Source organism: Centropristis striata, chromosome 14 (genome assembly GCF_030273125.1).
Source record: "Centropristis striata isolate RG_2023a ecotype Rhode Island chromosome 14, C.striata_1.0, whole genome shotgun sequence".
Taxonomy (NCBI): Eukaryota; Metazoa; Chordata; class Actinopteri; order Perciformes; family Serranidae; genus Centropristis; species Centropristis striata.
Genome location: NC_081530.1, coordinates 3133428 through 3146723, shown reverse-complemented (window position 1 = coordinate 3146723; position 13296 = coordinate 3133428). Strand labels below are relative to the sequence as shown.

The 13296-nt window shown below is 41.2% G+C and overlaps 1 protein-coding gene across 1 annotated transcript in view; it reads right to left on the bottom strand.

Annotated features, from left to right (window-relative positions):
• Positions 1 to 8184: 8184 nt before the first annotated feature.
• The window catches only part of trit1 (tRNA isopentenyltransferase 1), a 63339-nt gene continuing 58227 nt past the window's right edge, over positions 8185 to 13296 (bottom strand). The window contains exons 9-11 of the mRNA XM_059349964.1: positions 10421 to 10530; positions 9678 to 9795; positions 8185 to 8868 (exon numbers count right to left, since the gene is read on the bottom strand). Coding sequence (XP_059205947.1) covers positions 8660 to 8868; positions 9678 to 9795; positions 10421 to 10530 — 437 coding nt within the window. The 3' untranslated portion in view covers positions 8185 to 8659. The remainder of the gene's footprint in view (positions 8869 to 9677; positions 9796 to 10420; positions 10531 to 13296) is intronic.

Genomic DNA, 13296 nt, shown 5'->3' with positions numbered 1-13296 from the left:
TTTTGGAATAAGACAGCATAGGGCAAAATGTGACTAATGTTGTGTAAACAGTACTTTTTTTTATCTTAACCTAACACTAAATCAAACTTCACTCCTGAACCTTCAACTTCAACTGTCCTTTCTTTAGACTTCCCTCCTTGTTTTGTCCTTCTGAGGACACAAGAACAACATGTACACACACACACACACACACACACACACACACACACATGACACACACACACTCATGACACACACATGAGTAAAGTGCAGACAGGGTGTCTGCACTTTACTCATTTCCACTGTGGCAGTGAAAGCGTTAAGCGCTGCAGTAGGGGAGGCTCCCGGCCCCGCCCCCTCTCAGCCTATTAGCATATCGGGCGGGAAGCTCTGGCTCTTTGTTGCTGCTGAGCTCTGCCAAAACCCCTCCCACAAAACGCCGCACTGGCGGGAAAAAGCCGGCTCCAGCGCTTAAGCCACTGACAATGGAAACACACACACAAACACACACACACACACACACACACACACTCTTTGTCTCACAGTACACTGCAAAGAGTACATTGCTCCCTGTGCACACACATGCAATCAAATGAACACACACACTCTCTCTCTCTCTTTCTCTCTCTCTCTCACACACACACACACACAACAGGCAACCAGGCTGCATTGTTGGTCTTTTATGGGCTGGCACACCCACTTCCTGCCTGAGAGCAAAGGTGAAAACAAGTGGACACACTGATAAATAAGAGAAGAAATGAAGACAGGAAGACAGAGGAGGAAATGTATTATGATATGGAGGCAACACACACACACACACACACACAAACATACACACACACACGTGAGAGGAGTGAGACAATGACATTTATGTGGCCCACCAGACACAATACATCAATGGTAAGCAGCTTTGTCTAAAATAAGCACATTACTTACAATACTTACAGTGTGTACAGTGTGTATGTGTGTGTGTGTGTGCCCGCCCTCCTAAGTGTTGCCCTGGGAAAAGAGTTCACTGGGTTGCTGGAAAAACAGGAAGGCATGTCATGCTCTGGATTGGGAAGGGTAGAAGAAGAAGAAGGGGAAAAAGTAGCGAGCGGCCCCCGCATTACATAACCCGGGCAGGAAATATGCAGCAGAGAGAAAGAGAGAAAGAGTGAGAGAGACTATAGGAAGCCATGCAAACACTAACACTGCACCTATGACACTTTCCTTAGAGGCTTTTCATATCTAATCACATCTCTCCCTCTCCTCGTCCTTCTGTCGCTGCTTTTTTTTTCGAATACGGCGGCCACACCAGGAGCCAGACAGCGTGACAAAAAGAGAGAGAGGGAGCTGCATAAACTCATTGAACCTCGTTTGTCCCTATAGACACACACATCAATAAATGATGGTCTGCACTTGGCTCTGGATGCAGATATATCAGATCGCACTGAAACATTCTAAAACATCGTCTCCGGGCTGGATCGGGCTGCAACACACACATTGGGCAGCTCTGGCCATATGTGTGTGTGTCTGTGTGTGTGTGTGTGTGTGTGTAATCCATGATCCATATAAACACACAGCTATGCAAAGAGAGCCACAAACACACACAGGCACCAGAGCAGATACAGCTGTGGTGGCTGTGGTGTGTGTTTTGTATTGTATTGCCAATATGAAACATGCAAAAAACAAACTGTGCACTCACGTGGACACACACACACACACACACACATACACACACACACACACACACACACATACATGTCTTTGTGTAGTTGTGAGGACCACCACTTCCCCTAGCCCAACACACACATTTCAGGGTTTACCAACTCTGTTAGGACCTTCCCTGAAATTCATACAGATGATTAATTAAGGCCTTTAGAGGCTATCCTAGCATTTTCTTTGTGAGGACTGGAAAAAAAGTCCTCACAACTACAAATGTCCTCACACTGTTGGTGTTCTGCCATGGGTTGGTCCTCACAACTATATAAAGACAAACACACACATACACATACATACATGTCTTTAATAGTTGTGAGGACCACCACTTCCCCTAGCCCAACACACACATTTCAGGGTTTACCAACTCTGTTAGGACCTTCCCTGAAATTCATACAGATGATTAATTAAGGCCTTTAGAGGCTATCCTAGCATTTTCTTTGTGAGGACTGGAAAAAATGTCCTCACAACTACAAATGTCCTCACAATGTTGGTGTTCTGCCATGGGTTGGTCCTCACAACTATATGAAGACAAACACACACATACACATACACATACATACATACATGTCTTTAATAGTTGTGAGGACCACCACTTCCCCTAGCCCAACACACACATTTCAGGGTTTACCATCTCTGTTAGGACCTTCCCTGAAATTCATACAGATGATTAATTAAGGCCTTTAGAGGCTATCCTAGCATTTTCTTTGTGAGGACCGGGAAAAATGTCCTCACAAATACAAATGTCCTCACACTGTTGGTATTCTGCCATGGGTTGGTCCTCACAACTATATAAAGACACAGACACACACACACACACACACACACACACACACACACACGCACACAGAAAAGCACAATGCTCTTTTATCTGATGGAGTCACACCTGACTGTGTTGAGTTTCTCACTTGGTTATGCAATACCCAAGTTTTTGAATCGTCTTTGTCCTCTTCCTAATAGACAGCAAACCACTGACCCTGAACAGAGGAAGCTTACATGCAGGGACACACACACACACACACACAAACACACCAATCTCTAAAGACAATAAATGAGGAAAATTGTGTTAAAGGGCATAAATAAGAGCACTTGGTATTCTCTGTACTGCAGATAAAGCTTGAATAAATTCATAAACAGCTGGCAGCCTGACACACAAGTCCTTCACGTTCCACATACTTCTACTCTGAGATTATAAGACTGTGTGGTGTCTAGTGTTCTGCCAAATATTTGTCCTTCTGTATTATCTCAACAGAGCTGATATTTTTCATAAATAAAAGGTTCTTCATGGTAGTCAAGTCAACAGCATGTTGAACCCACAGCTGCTGCTCTATCTGATTAGCTGCTTGCATGTCTGTCTGCGTGTGTGTAGGTGCGTGTGAGTGTGTTGTTCGTCTCGCCAGGGCCAGATGGCAGAGAATGTTTAGTCAAATGGGATTAGAGATTAGGATTAAGTGGACTTCAAATTACCTAGTTGCACAGTCACTGGATGACACACTACTACAGCAGAGCTCTGAGGGGGAGAAGCCCTGCAAGTTCAACAACACACACCTAGATTAGCATCAGTGGCTAGGCTACCTAGCTTGACTAGCACAAAAATGTTGGTTTTTGTTTTTAGATAAGTGTTTTATGATTTACTTATTAAAAAACATATTTTGAAACTCTAGGCACAACATATACAAATTGTTATAGCTATTTTTTCCTTTGTTTTTTCCAAGCATTCTGTATATCTCCTCTAAATGTTCCTTTTTATTTTATTTATTTATTTAGTATTATTATTATTTGTTTGGTTTTATGTGTATTTATATGTATGTATGTATATATGTATATTTTTATTTTTCGTTTTTTAATTTTTATTATTGTTTATTTGGCTACTGTTCACCCCTCCTGTTTTTCTTTGAGGGGGAGAGAGTTGTATTTTCTCATTATCATTACTATTTATTGTTTATTGCTTATTTTATGTGAATGTAACTCTCTGGTTCGGGGGGTTGTTTTAAAAGGGGGAAAAATGGGTGAATTGTACCTTTTCTGATTGAATGTGTATTATGTCCTGACAACCCAATAAAGATATATGTGGAAAAAAAAAAAACAAACATATTTTGACATATTGGAAATACACTTTACACTTATTTGCTCCCTTCTGAAAAGTTAGATGAGGAAATTGACACCACTCTCATATGTATCTGCTAAATATGAAGCTACTTAGCTTAGCATACAGACTGTGAACAGAGGAAAGCTAGCCTGGCTCTGTCTAAAGTTGACAAAATACATCTATAAAGGTAATTAATTATGTGATATCTCATTTCTTTAATAATTTCAAATTCACTATTTAAAAAGAAATGCTAACGGTCCGCCGCATTTCCAGTCTTTGCGCTTAGCTAGGCTAAGCTAACCTGCTACGGACTGTAGCTTAAAATGTATCATACACTAAGAGTGGTATCAATCCTCTTTTCTATCTCTTGGCAAAAAAGTGAATAAGAGTAATTTCCCCAAAAAATCTTTCCTGCATTTCATGAAAAATACCCATCACCATGCAGGCTCTTCTAATCTACTGCTTGTAGGTATACATAAGGGAATTAATGCATTGAAATTTGTAGGGATTACATAATTGTCAACTTTGTAACTTCTAAATCCAAAACTTCCATATGTATGCTTCACAGTCAATGTCACCTACACCAGCTATTCTCAACCTTGGGGTCGGGACCCAAATTGGGGTCGCGAGATGATTTCTGGGGGTCGCCAAATCATTTTGGAAGTCAGCTCTGTCTCCACTGTGTTAAAGTGTTCATGTGTTAATGTGTTTTTGGTCATTTAATGTCTTTTTTTGGTCATTTTGTGTTTGTTTTTTTGGTCATTTTGTGCCTTTTTGGTCATTTTGTGTCTTTTTTGGTCATTTTGTGTCTTTTTTGATCATTTTGCGGTCAATATGTGTCTTTTTTGATCATTTTGTGGTCAATTTGCGTCTTTCTTGGTCATTTTGTTTCCCTTTTTTTGTCATCTTGTTTCTTTTTTGGGTGATCTGAACTGTGCATGTGAGATTCTGTTCAGTGAGCGGGGGCTGCGGACAACATGCATGTTAATGCAACTTCAGTAGTTACGAACAGAATAATTTATCCCTGTTCTTTTTTCTAACCTTATCCACTCTGTTTTGATCCTTAAACTTAAGCAAAAAAAAAGTGTTAAAAAGTGCTATTTCACACCAAAGAAACTATTATAAATAGTTTGCTTGTTCAATTGACAATCCAAAACCTTAAAACAAAAGGTTTTAATGTACAGGATTATCAAACAGACAATCAAATCTGTGCAGCAGAAACCAGCTAAGATTGGTCTTTTTTTCTCCACAAATTACAAAAACTATCGATTAACAAAATTTGACTGGCAAGTCAATGTCAAACATGTGATGCATAGAAGACCTGAGGTGCAGTGAAAAGTATTCATTGGACATAGTGGATGCAGTATGTGCAGTAAAGCTAGTCCCAGAGGCCAAACGGGCCAGACACAGACAACAAGCATCTATAAGCTGCAGCATGGGTTACATAAGTACGCCTGTAGTTCCCCCACGGTGGGCCTCATGTATAGGACAGTGTGTGCTCTGTGAACATATACTGCTGCTGAGCCGCTATAGGCAGGACTAGACTGAGAGAGGGAGAGACAGAAATGGAGCGCTAAAACTGGGTGAATTATCGTGCGGCTGGCTGACTAATGCAGCTATACATACATACACAAACACACACACATACACACTCACAGGATTGCTCTAAGCCTGCTCAAGTAGCAGCAGTCATCAAATCAAACACTCAAGAAAGCAGAACTCCACTTTTAGAGCGTTTATTTGTGTGTGGGAGGTTATAGTCGCAGGTTTCCAAAGCTCGTCTTGTGTGTTTGAGTCTTTGTGCTCGCTGTCTGCAGCTAATGAGTTCACTCAGCGCAGGAGCGTGCGCGTCCATAGATGATCCACTGCATCGGCGCGGTGTGTAAATCACTAATTAGCCTTGTGACTGTGGACGCTGCCCTAGTTCTCCACTTCTGTGAGTGCGCGTGTGTGTGTGTGTGTGTGTGTGTGCACCGTTCAAGAGGCCTTATGTCATTGAGTTGCACAAGCTTTCCTTTTTAGATGCGGAGTGATTCAGCAGTGCCTGGAGGTGCCAGGGCCAGACTCGCTGAGGCACTCCAGATAAGAACATACCACACAGAAAGTTGCTTAAGAAAATGTAAGGCTTTAAAAAAAAAAAGTGTATCACATGAATGATGATGATTTCAGTCATGTTTTTGTGATTATGAAGATGGAAAAACTCTCTGGAGGGAAAAGAAAACAAAGAACCTGTAAGTCGAATTAAAAAAATGTACAACAGAAGGAAAGAAAAACAAAGCAGAGGCCAAACAGGGACAGGGTCATAAAAATCAGACACCAGTCATGTTTTTGTGATTATGATCTTCTTTTTTTAACTTCTTAAGTGTCCTTGTTCCATTCTGTGTTTTTTTTCTATTGTTGTTTTTATTTATGCTACCTCTGTATTTTATTCTATTGTATTTTATTGTACTTGAATACCGGACTGCTGTGACAACCGAATTTCCCTTCGGAGATTAATAAAGTAATCTATCTATCTATCTATCTATCTATCTATCTATCTATCTATTATGAAGATGGAAAAACTATCTGGAGGGAAAAGAAAACAAAGAACCTGTAAGTCTAATTAAAAAAATGTACAACAGAAGGAAAGAAAAACAAAGCAGAGGCCAAACAGGCAGAGGGTCATAAAAATCAGACACCAGTTGCACACTGACCTTTGCTACCAGTGTGATTACATTCTGTATGGTTAGCTCCCAGTAAGCTTGACCCAGTTTGAGAATGTGGGACACACACACACTCTCACACACACATATTTCCCGCTATTATATGGCTGGAAATATTTTTAGTCCTGTGGATGAGGTCAAACACTGGGGCGGGTGTAAACAAAACCAAAATACTGACATTTTAAAGAAAGAGATGATAGAGTGTTATCCGGGGATGTGGAACAATTGTCTGATTCTGAGGAAAAGGAGGGAGGGAGCGAGAAGAAAAAGTGGCAGGTGAGGAGAAGGAGCGCCAAAAGAGGCCTCTGGAGGAACGCCAGGTATTGTGTAAGTGGTTTTGCAGCAGGCAGGCAGGCAGGCAGGCAGGCAGGCACACCTTGGTTAGAAAGGGCTATGACACGCCGCTGGATAAACAATGAGCTGCAAACACTGCTGTGGAAACACACAGCCTGAGCCCAACACAAGGTTTATGCTACTGTCGGAGCTGCACCGACAGACAAACAGCACAAATCAGATGGATAGTCATTATCACACAAAGAGCTAAAAACTGATTTAACGACAGGGAAACAAGGTGGCAGCAGGCAAACACTTGTGCTGTGTAAGCATGCCAATCAGTGAGGCCGAGGCCAAACAGAGATGGGGATTTTTGCAAAATGTTTTTTTTTTCCTCCTTAGCACAAAGGTGTAAAAGAACAACTGAAAATGCAAAAGCAAGTGAAGCACTGTTAAGAGCATGCCAAACCGCTAGAGCCATGTTTCTTAAATCATTTTGAAGATTTACATGAGACTTTGATGAAAACTTGAAAATTTTATAAAACTTTTGAAAATGCACATAAATGTTTTTATGCTCAATTGAGGTGTTTTTGTGCTAAACAGGAGATGGAAACGGCTTTTCCGAATTCTGATGTAGCGAATGTTTAACTCACATGACTGATCAGCTGTTTCCATGAAAGAACTATTATAAATTGCCCAGTTGAATCTAATTCCTGAAAACTTCTCTTCATTGTCCCTCTTGGGTGGCCAAAGTTATCCGATTACTTCTTTTTGTTGTTGTTTTTTTTCCTCTCTAGCGCAATCCCTACTTCCTCTACTGTTAACTGACGGATCAGTCTACAGCGGTACAGTTCATTACACTGCCATCTTCTGATCAGACTACATTTATGCAGCTTTATTTATTAGCTCCGAAACAGTTGATGGAAACGACATTTCAAAATTTCGCTTCAAAGCTTGCTTAGACTTAAATGGAAACACGGCTATAAAGATCATGTTGGTGTAGAAGTTAATATGTGCCTCTAACACTGTTGTTTTTTATAATGTTTTTTTATAATGTTAATAGTTTCTTTTTAGCTATTACTTGAAGGATTCATGACGTTGTTTTTTGTAATCTTTAAATGCCTATATAAAGCCCTTTATGTGTAGTACATGGGATTTATTGTTTTGTTTTTTATCGTGGAATTTCACTGGTATTGGTATTATTATACAATTATACAAAATAAGTTATTATACAAAATTAAAGGATAAAACCGTTGTGATTGATCTCAACAGGGCTCCTCTTTATAGTCATAGTCCCGTATTAATGTATAGGTTGTGACTGGCCTGTTGGACCTCAAGTTGCTGGAAATCTGTCCAAATCGGAGGAAGACTGGACGCAAATACATCACAAGCTTGTAGATTTGTCTGTTTCCAAGGCAACAAAACACATCATCCTCCATTGATTGACAAACTTTCAGATCCTTTGGTTTATTGAACAATTCTAAAACCAAGTGGATGAAGTTAAAAGTGCACAGTGGTTAGCTAAAGATAAGGCAGAGTTAAATCCTGAAATGCTAACACATTAAAAATAGATTTTTCGGTCAGCAGCTACAAGACGAAAGATCGCGATAGAAAAATAAACTGTCCTCTTACAATTCTCTTAAACGAATCCTTAAAAATGATCTTGGCTGCACACGGCAAAAAAGCTGCAACAATCCATACTCAGAGCCCAGGAGCAACTGCAAATAAAAAATAATGTTTTTCAGAAGAAGAACAAACATGTTCTTTGATATCCACATCCAGTATTCCTGGATCTACACGGCTGAGAACTTGATCTCTATGGGAAGTGAGGACGTAAAAGCAGCTGTTAGTGCAGAACAGCGGTGGAAACCTGGATGAAGATGTATGAGCTCCAGAGTCTGTCACTCTCTAAATGTCACAGGTTCGTCTCTGAGTGTTGTCTGGTGTTTGGGGAAGAGTCCTGAGAGGTTTCGGTGCAGCCCGGGGCAACAGCAGCAGCAGCAGCAGAGTCCTGTGAGACGCCGTCCACACTCTCCTGAGCTGCACTTGTTACCTGGTCGCCGTCTGGATCCGTCTTCCTCTTCTTCCTCACGTGGTAGTGATGCTTTTTGGACTTCAGGTGAGCTGCAGGTAAAGAAATTCTACAACATTGGATATTTTTGGCACAAGATAGCAGCTTAACTCAGTGAATCATGATGAGATATATAATGAGACATGCATAAAAAAAAACAAATAAATAAATAAAACTTGATCCCAGAGGTGATCGGGTTTGTCATCTCATCATTTTTAAAAATGCAAGTTGAATTTATTTTATAATTAATTTTACAAAATAAAATACAATAGTGCCCACAAGAGAAGAACGGGGGCTCCACATGCTATCTCTCTTGTCCTCTCCCCTCTGCTCTGTGTTAACAGCCTGCAGTTCAGTCAAAGTTTCACAGATTTTTTTTTTTTGGACTGTTTGCGAGGAGTAGGGCAGGATAAAATGTTTGATCTTTGGCAAACTTTCAGTGATTTTGAGGAAATCTCACTATTTCAAGTTTCGATTTGTTTTCTTTTGATGGAAGTGTCTGTTCATGGGCCTTAGGAAACTTTAAAATCCGAAAGGGTTTGATAGATGGCATATGTTATATGTTGTATATGTGGGAAGAGGGGGTATTTGGTATCCGTGTGCTACACAGTGTTGCCACACTGTGCTGTGCCCTGTTCTTTTAAATGTATGCTGTCCTGAGAAAAACCTGACTGTGTGAGAACAATTATCCTTTGGGGACAATAAAGAACCTAACTAACTAACTAACTAACTAACTAAATCTGCAAAAAATTGCTCAAATAAATCTACGTTTACATTTCATATAAACATACATGCAAACAAACAAAAAAGAATGTTATTTTGTATGATAAAAATGTTGTAATGTGCAGCTGGACAGCCTCACCTGTCCACTCCAGGTCACCGATGATCACTTTGTCACACAGATCACAGGTGTGGTGGCTTCGTTTATTTCTCTGCTCTGCTCCCTGGACTCTGATTGGCTGAATAGCTGGTTCCTCACCCTGCTTGATGGGAGAACGTTTTTAGTTTAGAGTTCAGGGTTAAATGTGTCTTTTTTAGAATTTTCCAAAAAATCCTCACCAAAACACTTGCAGCCATTGTTGAATTCTGCTTGTGTTTTGTGCATCTGCATGTATTTTCTTAAGTTGCAGTTGCTGTGAGCTCTTAGGGCCACCGTAGATTATAGTTTCTTATGAATGCAGAATATGTATGCTGATGTATTGCTTCATGTGTTGGATTTGATTTAAATGTCTCTCCATCTGAATTATATTTAAACAAATACATTTTACGTTTAACTGCCAACTGTCAGATACACAAATGAGATGAAAAAGGAAGAAAAACGAGGGAAACAGGAAAATGAAAGAAAGGAAGTGATGCAATGTACAGAGGTAAAGTGGTAAAAGAAAAAGTGACAGTTGAGAAAAGGAAGAAGAGATAAAAGGAAGGAGTGATGGACAAAAAGTTCCAAGTGATCAAGCAAACAAAAGAAGAAATAGAGGTAGAAGAGGCCAATAAGTGGTGGAAAAAGGAAAACAAAACAACAAAATAAACAATGAATAACCAGTAGAATGATTAAGGTTACAACAGGACCATGAGGCGGTGTGATGTGGTGCCAGCAGGCCCCACCTTGCTCAGACTGTCCAGTATCTGCAGTGCAGGGTTCAGCACCGCCTCCTCCCACCGAGAGGCGTCCGTCACATCCAGACCAAACACCAGCGGCACGTTGTCTCCTGGTCCTACACACACACACACACACACACACACACACACACACACACACAGACACAGTTAGCACACACATAGACACAGTTAGCACACACATAGACACAGTTAGCACACACATAGACACAGTTAGCACACACATAGACACAGTTAGCACACACAGTTAGCACACACAGTTAGCACACAGACACACACAGTTAGCACACACACAGTTAGCGCGCACACACACACACACACACACACAGTTAGCACACACACACACACACACACACACACACAGACAGACAGACAGACAGACAGACAGACAGACAGACAGACAGACAGACACACAGACACACAGACACACAGACACACAGACACACACACACACGCACAGACACAGACACACAGTTAGCACACATTATGCATTTTACAAGGCCAACAGGAGCTGCCAATAAATATCATTAAGGTTTTTTCCACCATTTGTTTTATTGGAAGAGCTGAGAAGCCTTTATCAACATCTCACCCACTACCTCAGACCGCTAACAAGTTGTGTCCATGACAGTTTTTGGAATGTATCTGAGTTCATTCTCCCTCGTGCCAAAGACACTAATGTAAAGGGTTGATTCCTTTTTTTTTTTTTATACTTTATTGCAAGGCTTCTTACTTTCACAAACATAATGAGTCATTTTGTTTTCTTTACAATATTGTACCTTGCATTTTCCCCCCTTTTTTTCAAGGTATATATTCACAAAGTAAATAACAAAAACATAGGGTAAACCGACAAACATATATACAAGGCTAACTGGTATTCCCCAAATGAGGATCTCTAAGAAAATAAATAAACAACAAACTAATGACACGAACAAAAAACCCCAAAACAAAACAAAAAAAAAAGATAATAATATAATGAAATGGGTTGATTCTTAATGTGTTGAGATATATTGGCTTGTCGATTATGTAGCTGATTATTTCACATGTAATAAGAAACAAACAGTGTGTGACATTATACCAGAGCGAGGTGGACTTCAGGATGAATCCAATAGAAAGTAGGAGATGTACAGTAGCAGTGATGTGCTGGAGCCGCACCCTGAAGCTCTCAACCTGCTGACTCACACTGGCTCGATAATGTCTCTCCTTCCTCCCTCCTTCCTCCCTCCTTCCTCCACCCTTCTCTCTGCTGCTCCATCTCTCTCTCTCTCTCTTTCTTGCCATCAGTCTGGCTTCGGCTTTCACTCACTCTCTCGTTCTCTCGTTCTCTCCCTCCCTCCAACTGTTCCACCCCCGTGTTTCTATTTTGCATCAGTCAGCATTCTCCAGGCCTCAGCACTAAACAGTAGCACCAGGCCCTGTCTGTCTGTCTGTCTGTCTGTCTGTCTGTCTGTCTGTCTGTCTGTCTGTCTGTCTGTCTGTCTGTCTGTCTGTCTGTCTGTCTGTGTCTGTCTGTCTCTCATCTTTCCGTCTGTCTGTCTGTCTCTCATCTTTCCATCTGTCTGTCTGTCATCTTTCCGTCCGTCCGTCCGTCCGTCCGTCTGTCTGTCATCTTTCCGTCTGTCTGTCTGTCCGTCTGTCATCTTTCCGTCTGTCTGTCTGTCTGTCTGTCATCTTTCCGTCTGTCTGTCTGTCTGTCATCTTTCCGTCTGTCTGTCTGTCTGTCTGTCATCTTTCCGTCTGTCTGTCTGTCTGTCTGTCATCTTTCCGTCTGTCTGTCTGTCTGTCTGTCATCTTTCCGTCTGTCTGTCTGTCTGTCTCTCGTCTTTCCGTCTGTCTGTCTGTCTGTCTGTCTGTCTGTCTCTCGTCTTTCCGTCTGTCTGTCTGTCTGTCTCTCATCTTTCCGTCTGTCTGTCTGTCTGTCTGTCTGTCATCTTTCCGTCTGTCTGTCTGTCTGTCTGTCTGTCGGTCGTCTTTCCGTCTGTCTGTCTGTCTGTCGTCTTTCCGTCTGTCTGTCTGTCTGTCTGTCTGCCTGTCTGTCTGTCATCTTTCCGTCTGTCTGTCTGTCTCTCGTCTGTCTGTCTGTCTCTCGTTTTTCCGTCTGTCTCTCGTCTTTCCGTCTGTCCCTCGTCTTTCCGTCTGTCTTTCCGTTTGTCTTTCCGTCTGTCTTTCCGTCTGTCTGTCTTTCTGTCTGTCTTTCCGTCTGTCTTTCCGTCTGTCTGTCTGTCTGACAGGGAATGAGTGTGTGTGTGTGTGTGTGTGTGTGTGCAACTTGTAGGGAAAGTGACTTCAGCTGCAGCTGGGTGTAAACAAAGTCAAATTTTATGCATGCATAATATATTTATAGTACATACTAGAGTTGTAAAATCGGTAAAATATGCAAACAGGAGAAATAAATTCAAGTGAACTATAAAGTGTAAATACAGTAAATAATTTAAAATGTGATTTAAGCAGGATGTTTACTTTCCATTCAAGGACAACTTTGCCAGTTTTCAACTGGCTTCTGCAAGCAGATGAAAGTCCTCCAGATGACTTGAAATGTGACATTAGCAACATGTTTCATATCATTCAGTGGAGCTGGCAACAAGGAGGGAAGCCAAAAGCTTCATCTGCATATACGATGACACAAATCTGGTTAAAAATCGTCAACGTTTTCCTTTAACGGGGTCACGCCGGGCCCATGGCGGTTAAGTTTGCGTGCTCTGAAGCTACACCTTTTCAGCTAATATGCCTCCTCAGAATCGTGGCTACGTGTTGTGGTTATAGCAGTGATGAGGACCACATTCGGACTTCAAGAACTGTGTCTGGTCAGCCTCAGAATGTTCCTGCTCATCAATTAAACTATTACTCTAAACCTATGTGATAGAGCG